This window comes from Ochotona princeps, chromosome 1, assembly GCF_030435755.1.
Source record: "Ochotona princeps isolate mOchPri1 chromosome 1, mOchPri1.hap1, whole genome shotgun sequence".
Taxonomy (NCBI): domain Eukaryota; kingdom Metazoa; phylum Chordata; class Mammalia; order Lagomorpha; family Ochotonidae; genus Ochotona; species Ochotona princeps.
Window position 1 is genome coordinate 5430764 of NC_080832.1, and position 20224 is coordinate 5450987.

At 44.4% G+C, this 20224-nt stretch overlaps 1 protein-coding gene across 2 annotated transcripts in view; it reads left to right on the top strand.

Annotated features, from left to right (window-relative positions):
• PRKN (parkin RBR E3 ubiquitin protein ligase) overlaps positions 1–20224 on the top strand; it is a 1179505-nt gene that overhangs the window by 666924 nt on the left and 492357 nt on the right. For both annotated transcript variants that reach the window (XM_058656181.1, XM_058656677.1), the window contains exon 6: positions 15239–15354. In XM_058656181.1, coding sequence (XP_058512164.1) covers positions 15239–15354 — 116 coding nt within the window. The remainder of the gene's footprint in view (positions 1–15238; positions 15355–20224) is intronic.

A 20224-nucleotide genomic window follows, 5' to 3' on the forward strand; every position in this document is an offset into this window, starting at 1 on the left:
GTACCACCTCTCATTCTTCCCTCTCTGTGCCTGCCATGGGGCCTGACCTGCTGTGCTACCGAGCAGCCACCCATTCATCTCTCTCTGCCTTCTTCCATGGAGAGGTTCACCTCACCCGTGCTACTCCAGGATGCTGCCTGCTACCAAACCCATGCAAAAGAAGTGCCATGCAGTGTATGGGTGTGCCAGCAAGCAGTTGCCCATGCACAGTGAGGATGTAGTGCATTTTGCTCTTGCTTTTTGGTTTTGACTGCAAGACACCTGTTCCTTCTCAGCGGTTGTGGAGCTGGTACTCCGCAGGGATGGTCTCTCCCCCTCTGCCAGCAGCCGTGACCAGGGAAGCTCCATAATAGAGATGACTCCAGGAGGCATTAGCTGCCTGTGAAATGGCGACAGTGTTCCCCAGCCCGACACCCCGCACATGATCTGCCAATTTCACATCCACTTTACTCTTTCTTTTCTACAAAGTTGATTCTGATTTTGTTTTTCTTGTTACTGCAAGCCTTGATGCAAGCCTTTTCACTGCAATACCTTGGCAGTGGCTCTGGAAAGGGTGAGGGGTAGTATATGGAGTGATGGGGCAAGCTGTGTGTAATTTTGAGTTGGAAATACTTGGAATCCCTTTTCACCTTTTCTTCAATCGGCTGAGCATCTACATATTTTTCCATCAAATGCTCTTGTATGCTAAGAGTTCAAAATAAAGTAGAATGGTTTTCGTTCTCGTGGAACTAAAAAAATGATGATGATGTTGTGAGGAAAATTACCTAATACACATACACAATTCACACCATTCTTCTCTGGAAGCAGAAACTGACACCATAAATTACTTATTTCCACACCGTGATTTCCCTGAAGACCCCATTTATACCAAGGGGAGGAAATATACGGGAAATTGACCTGTTGATAAATTTATACTGCAAGTATTTTCAAAGCAATTGGATTTCTCTTGCACTATCTTTTATTGTCTTGAGACCTTACTGAAACTCAGAAATTCCACTTGACCCTCTTTTCACTCAATGCATGAAAAAATAATGTTGTGGTGGTGGGGGTACTGGTGTAAGTACCCCAATACTAACATGATGGGTAACCGGCTATTACTGAATGAGGAGTAGCCGGTACCAGAGTAAGAAGCTGTAACTAGAATAAACCAGCATTGAGCCCCGACGTCCTCATGTTGCTTACTGAAGTCACACACTGGTAGCTTGCCTGGTCATTAACTGTCAGACAAACGTAGACATTTAACACAACACGTCTTGTGTATGCAAATATATGGGAGTTTCCATATGTGTAGGTAACTTATTGTTCCCAGTTTCAGAGAAAAAGTCATAAAATATTTGGCCAAACCTGAATTCATGTCAGTTACGGTTTGCAGATGACTGAAGATCCTCTTAGCAGCCATCACAGCAGATTTATGACAATCTGTCTGGCTTGTGTTCACAGGAAGCAGAGGCTGAGCAGTAAGCTAGAAAGAGTCAATTCAGCAGTGTTTACATTCACAAGTGATCCACTCGTGTTGTCGATGTTGCTTCCTCATGATATCATGGATGCCAGACTCATGTTCCCAATAGTGCTCAAAAAGGAAAAACAAGATGAAATAACACGTCCGGTGGTTTTTGTAATCGTCATATAAGTGCCTACTTTGTGTTAACTCCTCTGTTTCATAATGCCATATTTTCATATCCTGACCCATATGAAGTGTTTTTTCTTGATTCTCTGGCCTTTCCTGGGTTATGAAGGTCATCAGAGCTCGTATCTACCTGGCCAACATTTTAGGACACAGGTCTGGCCAAGTGGGAGCAGGCACACAGCCATTTTTGCACAGATGGGCTTATATAACATAATGATACAGACACTAGCACCAGGTGCTAGTGATGGAAGCAGTGGGCACAGCCAGAAAATAATGCTGACAGCTTTCCAGCTTGAGTTTACTTACACGGTTAGTTTTGGACTAGTGTTTCAGTCATAGAAGCCTAAGTAGTGCTGATTTTCTGAAAAGAAGGTAGATTTGCACAAATGGATTTAAGGAGGCACATTCCATAGTAGCAAAAGAATAACAGGTGCCTAGTGTAGCTTAGCATGTTCTTGATAGACCGGTTCACCCAACTGGTGTGAAAAATGCAAGGAAAATAGCCCCCCTCATTCTTCCTCCACAGTTCCTTGAAGGGTTGCCATTCAGCTGGCTGGGAATGAGTTAGGTGGCTAGAGGAAAGACAGTACTGTCCATGTTAGTGTGTCCCCATGCGGAGACACTGCAGAAAATCCCAGAGTTGTAGTAACGTACAGCCAGATAGATTCCATGGCTTAGATGGGGCTCCTGTCAGTCCAGCCTGGTTCTCAACAGAACCCCAAGGGACTGTTTTTATAACTTGTGTTCTAAGTAGAAGGTAGCAGTCTATGTCTCCTGAGTAACACAAAATTAATGGTTTCCTAGGCCTACACTGCGGTGTAACAATACATTTTTGTGCAGTTCGTTATAATTAATGAGGATATACATCTGCAAAAGAATGTAACTAGTTTCATGTAAGTTAATGTTCCAACAAATAGAACGTAGTATGTCTGTGAGATGGATGACATTGTGTTGAATGGTCTTGCCATCTAGTTCTCGGTTTATTACCACAGTACTTGCTGTTGTTACAGAACTCAAATAGAAGCTGCTTTCCAACAGGGACAGAGTCTGTCAAGATTGATGGCTTGTGTCAGTTGGATGCCAGCTTCTTAGATGGCCCCATTGTCAAGGGACTCATTTTCCGGTTGCTTTTGGCATGACTTCCTTTTGTAGCATGATGATTTAGGCGATTTTTGCATGTTCATTATAAACAACTTCGTTCCCCCCGGCAAATTTTATAACCTAACCATAAATATCTTCTCTGTGCTAATGCCTGATTTATGAGATTTTAGGTTAAGGACATTTTGGGAGAAGGTTGTTTTTCAGACTTAATACTTTTCCCTTCCAATATGCAACATAGTATATTTTACTGCATAATCATGAAAACATTGCAGTAGTAATATGTATTAATGTAGCTGTCCTGAATTTATAACAAAAGATTTTCGCTCTAAAAATCTGATATTCTTTACATAATTAGCAAAATCTTAGTTAAACAAGATGCATATGTACTTTAGAGAAGATATCCGTTGGAGAAAAGAAATTACAGGCACAAATACAGTTCTGTAAGTCCAGGCTGCCATTAGAAGTCAGAAATGCAGATAAATGGAGCACATTACACTTAGTTAAATGAGCATTACTGCCCAAAAAAACAAGCATCACATGTTTTCTCTGTGATTTGTGGTAACCAATATATAGAATATAAAAAAAATTGCATACAGGTAAGTGAAATTAATGTTTTAAGATTTGGTGGCTGTTTATAATCCTTTTGTATATCACTGTTGAACAGTGGAGTCTATATTTTTTTTTGTTTGTTTCCTGAACCCTTTATTTAGTGGACCATTTTACTCATGACTATAAAGTAAACTAAAAACCGATTAATTCAAAAAAATAAAAAGGAATGCAAGAGAGAGAAGTAACATTATAATCTTAGAAAGCCTTCTATGACATACGTGGTATTACCCCTTTATATTAGTGCGAAAGCAGAAAAGAAAGGAATTACTGTATTTGTATTCAGCTAATCACATTTTAACAAATCAGACAAAAAGAAAATGCAAAATGTGATCGAAGGTGTGATACTAAGGTGTACTCCACACTGCCGACTCGAGGAAACAGGTGGCAGACATAGTGAAGTCAGTAGAATGTGAGGGGCTGGGAGCCAGGCTGAGGCTGCTGCAGGTGCAAACCAGAGGAGGGCCTTTGCCGGGCACTGCCGGTGCTGCAGGACAGCGCCGGGGGCTTCCGTGGCCACAGCGAGACTCCACCGCTACTGTGGTTTTGTGCCTCTCTTGCTAATTAGGCATCATGGGGATTATCTGTAACCAGGTGACATTGCTCAACTGCTTCAAACCATTCGCAAGTTTCTCGCTCCTGTCCCAGGAATGGGAAGGCGCCCACTCTCCACGCTGCGAGGCCCAGCGACGTATCAGATCTAACCTGTGCCTGCTACCCCAGCCTAGCCCCTGCCGTTGCCTCCCCTCCACGCCCCACTGTCGTGGGTTTGGAGCCTTCAGCAACAGTACAGGGCATGCAGGCCCCAATCCCCTGATGCCTTAAGGATCCATACCTCCTCAAGGCCCCTTCGCTAGCCCCGTGCCTCTTGGAAGCTGTGGCACAGGCTTTCTCAGCGGAGCAGTCACCCACTCTGTCTCCGTCCTCCCCAAAGGCATCCCCGCGGGCCAGTGCCTGCCATCATCACTGTCTGCCTTTGTTTGGTTGCTCATATTCAAATACATCGTCCTTGTTATAAATATCTAAAATTATCGGCATGCTCTAAAATGACTCAAGGTGGAACATATGAAAAGAGAACGAATTAGGAGTTGTCTGTTTTCTGCTAATTTTAGTCTCCAAGATGATTAAACTCTTTTTTGTGACTTCCTCTAAAAATTGGTATGTACTCACAAAATATATATATGTGTGTGTGTGTTTATATATAATATATAATATATATTTATATTATAATATATTACATATATACTATTGCTAATAGTATACTAATATACTATATACCAACTATCAGGATATATTTTTTTTCATGTAGTGGAATTTGTTTTAAATCTTTCAAGATCAATACTTGTTCATTACTTGCTCATTTTCAGGGCTGCGTGATATTCTATCACAAAGTATTCAGCAAAATCTTCTTTTGATTATCTTTGTCCCTACAAATTATGCCCAAGTAAAAGAACTACATACAAATGACTGTATGCTGAGATTGCTACATTTGCTAACAAGTGCAATTTGATAAAATAATATATGCCTGTAGGGTTTTATTCAGAATGCTAGCTCATTCATAAAGAAGTAAAAGCGTCTCCACTCTCACACCCTGTTCCTGTTTATTACACACTCACTGGTCCTAGAGCCTTCCGTCTTATAAGATCTTGTGAAGATAACACACAAGTATTGCTTTGTTGGCGTTCCTCTGCCTACCAGTAAAGCTGGTCATTCTCATGTGGTTCATCTTTCGCACTCTCTTCTGAGGGAGGTCACCTTATCCTCCAGCATGAATGGGAAAAACATTTGTAAATATAGACTTGTAATCTCATGTTTGCTGTGCGTTCTGTAATCATTTTTGTCTTTTACCATTGTGGAAATATTTGAAATGGAGAGCATTCTCCTTGTAGAGAGATGATTCAATGTGTATCTTTCCAATGGAATTTCCTCCACTCTTCCCACTGCAAATTTAATTTTCTCCAATGGTTTGCATTTCACATTATATTAAATGTTTTTGTATTTGTTTTCATATTTAGATACTTTGGAGTTCTTTTATGCAGTGAAATATTATATGTATAATTATGTATGTATTATATATATAATATGTATGTGTATATGTTAGTTTTTAATTAAATCCCTTAAAAATACTTTTTATCTTGAAACAAGTCCCCCACACACAGAAACAGCCTGTTCCGCACAGCCACCACCAGGCACAGACACAGCTCATGGGCACAGGCGCTCCCTCCAGGGGACTGTCCTCATGTGTTCATGCCATCTCTGGGAATTGTCTAAGTTGGCCACGAGCCTGGTTACCGGGAGAAGATGTTCCATCTGTTATGAGCCCTTATTTTCTTTGTTGTTGGGTTGTTCTGCCTCCTTTCCACTGGACCTGTGGTATCTTTGGGCTGACGCTGTTCCTCTGTGTCTGTCACACACTGTGCGTTCCTCACGCCATTGCAAGAGCAGGCAGATGTGCTCATGCCCCTATCATGTACCTCGGTATGAAGGCGAGTGTGATTGAATCGATTTGACTCTGAAGTTGACCAGGCAAAGGGTACACACACATGTGTATTTATTTATGTATTTAAATCAATGAATATACCTATTTCTATATAGTTTACCTAAAAAAATGGCTGGCTGAGTTTTTAACTATTCCATTTATCATTGAGTTGCACCGACATTAAGTAGATTATCCTAGTCTTATTTATCCTACTCTACCTGGATACGTACATTAGCAAAATGCCCTTTACTCCCCTCCCTAATGAGGAAATAGGTGTTCTGCTGTGAGATGCTGTTGCCCAGCTTTGTCTTGAATGGAATGTTTATGGCTGCTTCGGCTGGCTACAAGAAAGAAAGGGAAAAAAAGAGAGAGTGGGAATACAAAGAAGCTTTAAATTCTACAAGCCAAAGAATCAAGGACTTTTGAAGGCAGCAAGAAAATCATTTAAAATCCAAGTCTAAAATGATTTGAAATGTTTGAAGTAAGGATGATTATTATTGTTATTATTATTATTATTATTACTCAATATTTTCTTTTTGGTCACAGCGAAATCCAACTTGTATTATCACTTTCCCAAAATGTGTATGGCTCTTGGTTTCCCCAGGACAGACTGGATCTGGAAAGTATCTCTCATTGTGTGTCTCAGCAGCAGCCAGGGAAGGAACCAAGCAGTGAGAGAGGGCAGGCAGGGTGCCTAAGTGAGCCCGCAGCTCCCACATAGTTCCGGCCCCCAGTGCTGGCTGCCTTGACTTCCCCGCAGCCCATCCCCGAGGAGGTTCTTCAAAGCTTCCTTTCTTACTCTTCAACCACCTGCCGACAGAACCTGAGCAGGACATATCCAGGGCAGAACAGAGCACCATCTTGCCAAGACACAGGGACATGGTCAGCTTGGCAGGGAAAGACAGCGGCCAGGCAGAAGCTGGGAAGACTGCCCAGACCTTGCTGAGGGCCAGGGTGTTCTGCCTAAAAGATGAGAAACCAGCAAACATCATAGAATTAGTGATTAGAATAAATGGTGTTTTCTTTTTTTGGAGCATTTAGAAATAAAGGTGGAATAATCAAGAGATTGCCTGCAAAATGCTGGGAACACAAAAATCTCATCTAGGGTTGGTGAGTCATCATCAATTTAAAACATTATGACCTGTGTCCTCTGTTTGTGGCCAGTTATCCACAGCTCTCAGAGATGTGTTGATATGCCCTCTCCCGGAGCTGCAACAGTGTTGTCAGAGAATCAGTGGCAGGATCTCCAGAGGGGACTTCTCAGTTTTAATAACACAATCATTTTCCATTTTATTTATCTGAGAACAAAGCCAGAAAGCTCTGTCCAAAGGGTGAAAGTAGAGACCCTGTGAAGCTTTCAGCTTTCGAAGGAAGGCAACGAACAGCTGGAGCGATGGAGATTGTCATTGATGGCCTGGCTCAGCCAAAACACTGACAGAGAAGGTGGTGCCCAATCGTATGCATGGAGCAGATGGCATCAGTGAAGCCACTGCTCTGACATGGAGGTTAATTAGAATTCACAGTCCTGAAACATGTGCTGAAATGTGGACGGTAGAACCCCAACCAGAGCAAGTGACCAGTGGACAGAACATCTGTGATGCATATATATAATTCTTCCATGGTGACTGGTGATTGTTGGGTGGAAGTTAAACATCATGACGACTGCCTCCTGAGGCCACGGTCCAGTCATGAGGGGAACCCGGCCCACTCTCATGGACTCTTCTTGATGGAGTTCATGAAGCACCCATCACTGACGCTTATGTCTAGAAAGTCTGGGGCCAGAGACACTCCCCAGTAAATGCAAAGACCCATATACTTGTGTGCAAGTCAGAGCCTTTGCTGTCCATATTTCCGCCTGATATGCTGTGTAGGGGACAATCCTAATGATTAGAGATGTAGAGGTCATGTGTTCAGAGGCACGTGCACAAGTATGAGGGGATAGGATTCATGGTCACAGGCACGAGGAGTCCCAGAGTTGCCATTACTCAATGACCAAAGCACACCAAGTCTCTCAACTTTCACTCCAGTTCTCACCTTGGCTGTGTCCTTGCCTCTCCACCTTCTCTGTTGGGTGAACTGTAAATCCCCACCATTGTTCCCCTAGGGGAAAGAATGTCCTCATCCCATTATGGCAGCCCCTTATCCCCTCCCCACGCACTCGGTGCTCAGACACCTGGACAGCATCTAGCTTGTTTCCATTTCCTGTAAATTTGTGTCTAATTGTCTTTGCTTCCTCCCAGCTATAAGCTCTTTCAAGACATTTGTTTGCTTTTGTTGTCCCAGCCCACCGTCAAGGGCTGAACAAGAATAAATGCTGAAAAAAATTAGCCCTGGATGCATGGTTAGAATTCACGGTAGAATTAAACATACTAAGTAACTGGGACACGTCAAGCATTGCTGGATTCAGATTGCCAGTGATGTCACTTGTACTTCTCCCTCTTCTCGTGTGTGTGGGGGGGGGGGTGTGGGTGTGTACGGGGAGTAGGGGAACAGCTGTCCGAGGTTAGTGCAGCTCTTAGTTCTGTGTGTCCGTGGGGTGTATCTTGTGAAGACCTCACTGGAGATTGCATCACGCATGGAGCATTAGGGCAGGGGCACATAGAACACAGCCAGCAGGGGCAGCCAGGGGCCTGCCATGGGAAATGTGTTCGTACCCTGCGGGGCCCCAAGCCCAGTGACCCAACTCTAACCCCCGCGAGATCTCACCTCACTGCAAAACCAAACAACCAACACGCAAATCCTTAGGGTCACACTAAAACTATGCCTGAACCCCAGCACAGGGAGAGAGGGAGAGGAGGGTTGCTGCTTGTTAGCTTTTGCTCTGAAATTAGGCGTCTTGCAGGCATGCCATGTTTGTTTTTTAATATATTCCATGGAAATGTAAGAAATCTATATGTATTTATTTTATATATGTATTTCAAGTGTACTACACCAATTTTGGACTTAACTAAAAATAACATTTAGTGATCAACATAAATGCTTGTGTCTTTGATTTCAGAGATCAGTGAGAATTTTAGACGATATTACATTTCACAGTCCATGAGAAAGACATGGTGCCCTTTAGAAATGATTACATATTGTAACCCTTAAATATCTCTAGGAATATATACATGCTATCATTTTTTATTTTATTTTGAAATTAATTTATTTTTATATGATATCAATCTGTAAGCATAGGGAACATCTCTCCCACTCCTGAATAATATCACTTTTTAAAGTAATCATCACTTTTTAAAATTTGCAGCAAAATGAATAAATGTTAAGATTAAATGGGATAAATTAGCACTAAAAATCAAGTAATTGCAGTTTATATCAGTTTTTTTTTTTTACCATGAATAAAATGTAGAGACTAAGAAAAGCATTGGGGTTTTTCAGAGCCTTTTATGTTTTGGAATTTCGTTTTTCTTTTTATTGTTTGGTAAACATGCGCTCAAGGAATAGACCTGGCTGACACTTTTAACTGTTGTGTGATGAATAGCTGAACGCCAAAGATTCTGTGTGAAATGTGACAACCTCTGTGGTGCTATCAAAGTGGCACTGGTGTACAGCTGGCACACCTGGAACATGAAGGAGCAAGTCTTCTTTGGCATGGCTTGGTGAGGAGAGTGCACACGTGCACTGGGGTGGGTGGGTGGGTGGATGGGTGTGTGCGTGTGCTGGCTTCTGTTTCAAGGCAGAGGGCGTGTGTGTGTTACCCATGTTCCCCAACAGAGGGTCTTGGCGAGGCAGGCAGTCTTTCTGAAGAAGTGGGCAGAGCTGATGGCAACAACAAGAAGCAACCAGAGCTCCCTCTCAGCCAGGCTTGACACGGTTCTGCTCGCTGGGGGAGGAAATTGATTTTCTTTCTCCGGATAAACTTTGCACATCATCCAGAGGCTCTGTTCATCTTATTAAGAGAAAACAAACTTATTATCGAACGTGTTAACAAACCGATTTAGTTTCTTAGATTTGATTTGTTAAACTAGGTGTCACCCAATTTTAAAGCTGGTGTTGTTAAATTAATAAACCATGTAGGAATTACACAATCTAGCAGCTGGCACCGCGGGAGTCGCTGAGTTTCCACCACATCAAGCACGTCTAACGGGGGAGCCGCAAGGCTGGGACCAGATGTGGTGTCAAGGGAGGCCATTCATGGTGTACAAGCTTCACTTACATACTAGGAGGCAGCATTATGCTTAAGCTTTCTTGGCAGGATTTAAAATAAAGAACCATAAAACTTTAATATTAACATTAATAATGAAACTTTGGGATGGGACAATAAGCCATAAAACTAACAGCTGTTCTTCCAAGGGGATCTTCATCGTGCACTGTTGGGCACTGCCCCGGCCTGTGCCCGGTCTCAGGACTGGGAGTTGGACCTGATTGCAGTAGTTGATCAAAAGCTGGGGTTGTGAGGTCCATGGAGTCCTGCAGGTTGTTTGTGACTGATAGCTTGTCCATCTTGGTAATTGTGAGAAACATTTACACAAGCGGTTAGCTATAGGATGGTCCATAAAACCACTGACAACATTTCTAATGTTGTCAGGAGACAGAGGCCAAGTCTCATTGCTCACTGAGTTATCTGGTCTGGACTGTGCTGTGACTGGGCAAACAGGGCTGGACCATGCTGTGACTGGGCAAACAGGGCTGGACTGTGCTGTGACTGGGCAAACAGGGCTGTGGAGCCACTTGCAGCTGTTTTCGTGCTGACACAGAACCCCTCAGATGGTATTTAGTGTTCACTAATTAGTTTCTGATCCTATAATCCTGTATCCACTCACTTTCCTGGAGTGGATTTTTATATTTTTGCTGATTTAATGCATTCATTTCTGTGCTTGCTGTTAGGATTCACCCTTGAGTTACAGGGGAGATAATAGAAAGAGAGTAACTTCCAGGAGGACTACAGACAGTTCCAGAAGGTTATGGCTACTGCCCTTGGGGGAGCTTTTCTTTTGATGGATTTGGCTTGGTGAGAGGGTTAGACCTCTCCAAGCTGGAGTAAGGCAAGCAATTGGGATGCGACATGACTCAGTGAGAATCAAAGAAACATATGGCCACCCATATGGGATCCTGGTGAAGGTAAAGTGATGACTTCAGCCACTAGGCTGCCATGCCAGGCACTGTCATTAAGTGCATAGGAGAGGAACGGAGCAGCTCAGTCAGCTAGACAGCCCCTAAGGAAGGCATCCTCACTACTCAGCACGGCTCTCTATGGTCCATCATGCCCTGCGCTTCTCCAGGAACGAGGGAGGCAGAAGCAATGCTTTTGCTCTGAGTCATCTTTTCAAGGAAGTTGTCTGCCAGTGACCTTGCACAAGAGAGAGCAGGTCTCTCCTGAGCCAAACACAGGCGGGTTTACAGCTCCTAATAAACGATACACCTTCTCTTAAGCTCCTGGGACTTGGGGAGTAGAGAAACAGACTTGCATCCTGTAGTTCTTAATCCCCTGTATCACCAGCAGCCATGGGACTGTGCAGGACAAGCAGTTCACTGGCAGGCCAAGCCAAACCCCAGAACCTTTAGATTTCTCCCCAATTCTTCCCTCTCCGTAAAGACCCCTGTTGGTGGGGGAGCTCACCGATGCAACAGGCGTATTTATTATTCAGCATTGGTAAAGTGTATTTTAGCTTCATCACACCGTGTGAGCTGCTGGAATTTTCCAAATGTCTATAGCCTCTCCTCATGCCATTATCTATAACACTCACACCCAACAGAAAGGATTTCAGCCTTTTTTTTGGCTTTTAACTGGATGAGTTTTATCTCCAGTTGAAAACATTTGTGATTTGTTCACTGAATATCTATATCAATAGCTTTCTGCAAGCTAAGAAAAAAATATAAATACTTCCTATCTATCTGTATGTGAAATACCTCCTCAAGAGTCTAGCCAGCTCAGCTGTTTTGAATGAATTATTTTGTGTTGTGAATGAGTTTTTATTTTTCCCCCATGTCTGTAAGAAAGAAATTGTGGCTGATTCAGTGTATTTGAAAGGCCAGTCATGTCCCCCCACCTTTTTGGTAAGAGTTATTTTAGTTCTTTTTCTCAATACCCTTGCACTAGCTTTGGAAGGTTTGGTAGTGATTCCAAAGAAGGCTTCTATGTTCAGAAGAAAACAGCCAGCTCCCTTGGTTATTGCTGCTCGGGGAAGGGCCTCAAGATAATGGGCACAAAGGCCCAGTCCCACCTGCACCTGGCTCTAGCCCACACTGCCCACCCCACCTGTTCTAAATATGCCATTTTCCGATGAGAAGCCAGTCCCCCTCTACTAATTGTGACTGATAAGATACAGGCAGTAAGAACAGCCTGGCTTCCCAATAGACTGCAGGACACATGTTTGTGACACAGTGCAGGTTTTTTTTGACGTGTTTTATTCTAAGATTTAGTTATTAGTTCGAAAAACAGAGTTACAGAGACAAGGAGAGAGGGAGATAACCAGAGATTTTTGGTCGGATGACTCACTTCCCAAATGACTGCAGCAGCCAGGGCTGGACCAAGCCAGAGCCCATCTGAGTTTCCCAGATGGCTGCAGGAGTCTGAACACTTAGGCCATTTTCCTGTGCTTTCAGAAGAGAGCCGCATCAGGAGTGGAACGGTTTAGACCTAATGCCAGCTGCACCCAGGAACATTGGCAGGCCCACACTCCAGGTGTTTGCACAGTAATGTATCTGCCCTGAGAGGCAGGGCCATTTCCAGGTGCAATCAGCAAGGTGCCCTATGGCTGCTGTCTCTTGAGGGGACAGACAGAATGTGCTCACTTGACTGCTCATGTCTGCTTCTCATTAGACTCCCAGAGCAACAGTCTCAGCATCACCCAGCAACTTTGTTAGCAGCTCAACTCCTTGACCTTAGAAAACCACTGCATGGAGCCCAATGCAGCAGGCCCATCCACCCACTCCCCAAGTGGTGCTGAAGCCCAGCAGAGCTGGAGAGGCAGGGCTGCTGGTGTCAGTACTGCCCTTCAGAGAACGAGGCTCATTAAGTCACAAGGTCAGGACAGAACAAGTCACAAGGTGCTGCATCATGCATAAAGGGACATGCCAGCATTTACTTAATTAATCTTGTAGTTTTCCTTTAAGAAAATACATCTCATACCTCATCCTGTGCCGCACACTGTTCGGATGCCAATGAATGTCAATGCAGCAGCCCCTGCCCCAGGTATCTCATGGTGTGCCAACTGGGGCTTGCAGAGCGGAATCTGATTCACACACACTTTCATAAATTAGATTTTCTTAGGACATAGCCACATGTGTTTGTTTGCAAGCTGCCTATGATCATATTTAGACAAGTTTAGAAGGACAACGAAGAAAAATAAGCTAATAAAACTTAGAACACTTAATGTTGAATATCTATGTTTGGCATAACCTTGTTTGTGGGGAGTGGGGTGCTGAAGTCGCTCCCAGGAATAGGAAACGTGGTAGCAGGATGGTGGCTGGCCCAGGGTCAGGAGGCAGGGTTGGTCTTGCCAGCAGGTAAACAAGAAGTCACAGGGATAGGCTGATGCCTTCGCCGTGATTACGTCATTGGTACTGGCCTATCAGGTAGCGCCAAGTGGATCCACAGGGAGAAGTGATTGGTGGAGAGCAGTATAAAAGGAGCCGCTAAAAGCTATAGGATGGACGAGGAGAAGAAAGCCGGGGAGAAGAATGATGGACGGAACGAGAAGACTGGGGCAGCAGAGGGGGAAGAGGGGCTAAGATCTTTGGGTGGGAAAGCTAAGGCATAAAGGGAGAAAAAGCAGAGAGGGGTACAAAAGCGGTACAAAAGCGGTAAGACCTACAGAGAGAAAAGTATGGGAACAAGCACAGGGAGAAGCAGCAGAGAGGGGTACAAAAGCAGTATAGACCTATGAGGAGAGGAACCGGAAGAAAAGCAGCAGAGAGGGCTGGAGAAGCAGGGAGAAAAGCTAAGACCAACAGGGGAAAAGGCAGCGGAGAGGAAGGTATAAATGCAGCCACTTTTGGCAGTAAGGGGTCCGGTTGCGGTTCCAGCTTTCCCAGACCCTCAAGAGTGTGCCTCGTCGTTAGTGTCGCTGCTGGGCGGCAACACTTGCTGACATCAGGTCTGTTGTTGAAAAAGGAGGTCCTGGGAAGCGGCAGCTGGTCGTGCAGGTAAACCACAAACTGAGGCACTCTCCTCCTGTGTCAGAGGCCCTGGTTTCAAGTCCTGGCTCTGCTTGTAAAACCAGCTCCCTGCCAATGCACGGTCTGGGAGGTGGCCATGATGGCTGCAATGGGCAGGTCCTGGTCACCCACACGGGACATGTGGATTCAGTGTGTGGCCTCTGGTTTGCCTGATCCAGCCCTGATCATTGTGGGAATTTGGACCATGAACCAGAGAATAGGAACTCCCAGCCCATCTCTCTGCCTCTCCAATACAATAAAACATTAATATTTTTAACAGAAAAATGAAGGGAGAATACTCCACACATTCTAGATGGTTACCCACTCATAGAGCTGGGGGTTAGCATGGTATGCAGGATTCTTTTCTTGTCCCGCGACATGTTTGCAAAGATGTTTCCCCAACGATGGAACATTCGGCTTCCCAGACACGATGTATCACACAGAGCACAAGCATGGCTTGGCAAGAGTCAAACACCTGCTGGGTGTATGGCCAAAAGACAGGGGCCTGAGAACAAATGGAGAAAGTAGAAACAGAAGAGGGGAAAAAATACTAAAGGAGAAATTTGGATAGAAAGGAACAATATTAGTCACAAGAATGAGAATAGCAGGAAAAACTGAAATGAAGGTGTGCAGCTAAGGAAAAGAGGGAGGGAGAACGGGACCACATCCGGGCATCCCCAGCCTTTTAGCCTGGCAGGGGTGGGTGGGGGAAGCTGAGTCTCTCCCCTACCCACCCTGAGGATGTGGAGGGAGACATCCAGGGCAGGCTCAGGCTCGGCTAGGAGGGCCACCCCACTCTGCTACTGTGTCCCTCCACCTCCTTCAGTACTTACGTGTAGTTAGGCAGCAAGCTCTTCTGCATCCCTTCTGGACCACACTGTGACTGCTGGGTGGCCAGCCCTTAGTGTCCCTGGAGTACCGGACTCCGGTGAGGATGCCCGGATGTCCCCTCTTACTTCCTGACTCAGGTCTCCCTTTGCTGCAGTGTGAGAGGCTGTTCTACGCCTCTGTCCTCCTGTGTGCTCAGTCTGTCTTCTGTCACTCCCATTGTAGACACAGTGTTTGTGTGAGTGTTCATCCGACTCTGCCCAGAAGGGCTGCAGGAGGAGTGACGGACACAGGATTGGGGCTCTCAGGAGAGGGACCTGCGGCAGAGTTTGTCCCATGTGGAGGACATTTCTTCCTTCAACAGACTTAGTGCTGCTTTATTCCTAATCCACAGCTAAAGCCAGGTTTCTTCCCTGTCCTGAAAGTTGGTTTCCTGTGGAAATGCTTAGAAGAGGGGACTGTGGGCAGCTGGGACCCATTTGTGTTTCTTGTTCTTTTAGGAATTTTTCTTTAAATGTGGAGCGCATGCAACATCCGACAAAGAAACATCAGTGGCTTTGAACCTGATCACAGCCAACAGTCGCAGCATCCCTTGCATAACCTGTACGGATGTCAGGTAAGGCCCTGGAGCTGACCTAGTGCCGTCCTCCCCTGTCACGTTGTGACCTCGCCTTCCTGGACAACTGCTGCTCTGTTTGGATGCTGTCCACCCACTACTGTAATGTGACAAGACCATGCCAAATGCGATTGCATGGGTTCCTCAGTAGGGTCTTCAGATACGTGGGATGACATGGCCAGAACAGTGTCTGCTTAGCCTGCATTAGAACAGATTCATCTGAGTGTAAATGCACCTGTGTCAGTGAGTTCTAAGATACTAACACTGGGAATAGACATGATTTGGAAACGCCCTTTATGCTGGGGCTGTGTAGCCCTCACTTTTCATGTTAGTGCTTTGTTTGTGTTTTTATCAGACTTCATATCCCTGAAAGCAAAGCAAAGAGTCAGTTTGGGACCTGGTTGTTTTTAGTCTCAGTAAATAGCAGGGAAGACAACGTGGAGATAGTGTGTTAGAACAGAACTAAAAGAGAAAAAACGGACAGATTTAAATTATGGTTTAGTGGCCAAGTACTGAGCAGAAGGCGGTGCGTCGGATGCTGAGCAGTGATGGTGGAGGGAAGTTTGCCCTGTGCACCTCCACGCTGTAGCAGTGAGCAGATTAACTGCATCACATGCTCTGAAACGGGCTAGCAGGTGCATGTGACAGTAGAGGAAGTATGGCCTGCCTCTGAGCAGACATCTTCAGAGCAAAGACAAACTGGTTAACAAATAAAGTTAAAAGAAACTTCTGTTTTCATAGTTTGAAGCAGAAACACTCTGAGTATAGCCTCATCTAGCCATGTCATTGCACGTGGATCTGACTGACTTTTGCCTTCAGCTTGGGTGTAGCCTTGTCTAGCCACGTCATTGCACATGGGTCAGACTTTGACCCTCAGCTCGGGTGTAGCCTCGTCTAGCCACATCATTGCACGTGCAGTCTGACTTTGAACTTCTGTGTCAGATGGCCCTGTGAAGGAGCTAGATAACATGCACTGTGGTTGCTGATACTTGTAATGGGACATTTCCTTTCTTTTATCAACTTTGATGGATATGTTGACTAATAGAAACCTAAAAACTTCCACAACATCTGTTGAACAAAGTTTTATCCAAGAAGCAATAAAAATTACGCCTTTTTTTTCTTTCTTGGTCTACTTTTGCTCACCGCTTGTGGCAGGAAGCACTGCAACATTGCCTAAAACATGTGTCATTTTAACTTTGCCAGCCTTGCCAAGGTGAATGCCTACATAACTCGCTCTCAACATGCAAAGGGAACAGGTGCAGGCGAGCTTGTCGATTTTTAGGAAAAGGATGGGAAAGCACTAAAAATGAACGTGCAATTATTTCTAGCAATAAGTAATTAAGCCATTTTTCAGTTATTCAGAGGAAACATTTGAGAATTTTCCTGAGCATTGGGATGCAGCCCACCAGCTGGTTTTTAAAACCTTCCGTTAAAGCTGATAAAGATGCTATTAAGCCATGTGGTGATGTTCATATGATCCTACTGTGAGCCCTGCCCTCCGTGTTTCCTGCTGCTAAACCATACCTTTTATATTAATAGCTGGCAATGTCTTTCAGAGGGAACGAACCGCTTCACAGATATGCAGGGAGAAAATGGCTGGAAGAATTATGTTGTCATTATAAAACTATTCATATTATTGCATCTGCAGGCTGTAAGTAGATGCTACTGGAGTCAGTGAAATTCAGGTGTGTGGGGGTATAACCAGCCCTGGCTGAACAAGGCACTTCTCCCCTTCTGTAAGCATGCAGAGGGTTGCCTCACCTGCAGGAAAGATGAATAGACTGTGGCTTCTGACTTAGAGGAATCCATCTGTAAGGCCAACATTGCAAGCCTGAACCAGCTGAATGCAGGGAGCTCAGTAGAAGGCTGGTACCTGGTAGTTAGATCATCATTGGGGCACTTTTACCACCCTGGTAATGTTTTATCTTAAAGATTAGAAGTAATTCACTCCCAATAAATACAAAAAAAAAGTTAGAAGTTGTTTTTATCCTCATGAATAGTAAGCTTTTGGATTTTTCCTGTTCTCTCGATCATGAATGTGTGTGTGTGTGGCAAGAACTAAGGCCATGGTGGTGTGTAGTTTGTATTCAACTTTTTCCATATCACACATCGTAATGCCTTTCCTGAGCCGTTAGGTACTCCGTGAGAGTGGTTTTTCTTTTCCTTTTTATTAAGCAGGTTATGCTGATGTCCACTTGCTATTGCTTATTTTTTTATTGTGAAATAGCAGTTGAGAATTTTCTCAACACGGAAGTTTTTGGGGAAAACTTACAAAACAGAGCTGGTCTCTTCATCAACTTCATAATGCCACCGTGTCCTTCATAAATCTACTGTTTTTCAAATTCAGCTAGTTATTATTTATTTTTCCATATTTATTTCTGGAGGTAAGTCAAGAGTCATAAGCAATTACAGACTTGAAAAAAACTAAATATCTGCTTCTGCTTTATGATTGGTTTATACTCATTTATTAATCAGATACAATTAGATAAGCTAAACACAATTATATAACATATTAAATCTAAGGATAGTGTTTATTTATAAATATCTCTTTGTATAACACTCACAGTAATGCAAAGTATCGATTCTCTTGATTGCTTTGCTTGGTAAACATGTTTTAACATGAAATCTAACCCCTTTTACTATAATCATGCAAGGCGCTCCCATGCCACTCACCTACCTTTCTTAGCTTGACTCAGAATCGTGCGACCTTTGGCTTTCAGGTTCTGTGTGAACCCACACACTCATGTAGGTCCTCAGCAAGGTTCTGACTGGTTCTGAAGGACTGAGAAATGGAAAGTTACAACTCATTCTCAGCCTACAAATCAATCATAGACAATTTCAAGAAAACACATGTTAGCTCTCCTGTCTTCTGACAGATGTGGAAATCAAAAGTGAGGTTTTTGATGACAGTACCTACCGGATCACACACATGTGTGCTAACAGCATGCAGAGCCATATATTAAATAAGTGTGCTTTTTGCTGCCAACTTCGAACCTAAAAAAAATTCAAGTACATGATTTGTGTTATTTCGGTTTACATTGGAGATCAAGTATTTTTTTCTCTCTCTCTTTTAAAGGAAAATAGCAAACACTTTGAGAAGCAGAACAGCCTGGGGTTTAATGTGAACCCTCAGGCTCCCTTCTGGCACCCAGCCTTCTTAGTCTGTGCTACTTATCTGCACTGCCGAGCTGATCTTCATCCATTCAGAGCCAGCAACTGGGAGTCCAAGGCTTATGAATAAAAAACAAAGGGATAAATTGAATCAAAAGCAGAAACTAGAGCCAAGCTCAGAAGGGATAGCACTTGAAGGCAGAGCAGCTGTATTATTTAGTTATCTCCAACATACATCGCATCAAAAGGCCCACAGTGTCCCTGGCTGCCCTGGCTGGACCCAAGAATAACAATATGACTGCATTTGCAGCAACAACAGGCCAATCTGAGGGACCCACTGTGCTTCCTGTCTAACTAGTGCGTGCGCTGTCAGGGTCTCCTGTGCGAAGGAAGTGCTTCTGCCCGTTGAGTCTCAGTTTACTAGATCATTTTCTTAAACATCTTTTTTTTTAAGTAGAAAGTCTAAAAGCACATGAAATAGGGAAAAACATTACCATGCTGTTCCCAGGCTGGAAAAGAAGGCTCACCGCCCCCCACACACACACCCAGGCTCTGCCCTCTCTGCGGCTGCCTAGTGCATGCCTGTCCCTCTTTCCCCCTTGGTCTCTCATTCCCCCAGTGACAAAGCTGAAGCCAAACCTGAGAAATAGTTACATCTGCACAAACTCGCATCTTCCAGAAACGCATCTAAAAGCCCACTTCCCAGCAGAGCGCTACATCCACGAAGCGGCATGTCTGGTCGTCTGCGTCCACTCTACCCAGTAGAGACTCGGGTTGTTGATGTCATTGCTGTGTGATGCGAATGGTTTTAGAATCCTCTGGCCTTCAAATTTGCCTTCAGATAAAATTCATTCAGATTGTTGAAGCTGCTGTAGATTGCAGACTTAAAAGATTTACTTGGGCCTGGAGATTTACAAAGATTTATCTCAAAGTCCATTTGTGCTTGTCCCCATGTCTCTCTGGCAGGTGATTAGCCTCCATTTGACAGCACTTTGGTGGGTCTGTGTTCATTCATTTGTAGAACAAAGAGAGGTAGGACCTGGAGATCTCAGTGGTGTTCCTTTTAGATAGTATGGTAAGTCTTAAGCTTCTTTTGTCAATTCACAGTTTAGTTTTCATTATGCAATGGCTGGTATTTCTGTATGGCTTACAAGTCAGTCACATTAGTTTTGAGATGCTGCAGAGCAACCCTAGCCAACTTAACTCTTTGGCATCATGGCATCGTGGCATCAGATGGGGTCTGGTGGGTTTATCCAGGCTCTGAGCAGCCTGCTGAGATCCTGACTGACTCACAGAGAATTCTGCTGTGCTCTGGAGCAAGGCCTGCTCCGGTCAGTGGCTTCATTTCTGTCATGGAGATTTGGAACTTTCCTGTGCGATGAAGAACGTTGCTTGCATATACCTGTTCCCTCCTGTTAAACCCAAGCAGTATGCACAGTCCTGGGCAGTGTAACAAGTCAGAGATGAGAGACTACCCTGTGGCTGGGTGGGTGGGGAGTGGCTGGGAGTGCCCATCTTACCTGGCATCATAAAGGAAGATAATAGATCCTACTTAGCTGAGGAGAAGCACCGGACTCGCCTCCCCATGAGCTGGAGGCTGCGAGCTAGTGCAGCAGAGGATCTTACAACTTTTCAAGATGAAAGAGAAACTTCAAAGATGTGTCTTCCAGGCAGAAGCAGGCTGCTTCCCACTGCGTCCCACTTCCCATGGGAGTCAGTTCTCCCGACTTACACTCTGAATGATTCTTTCCTACCAATC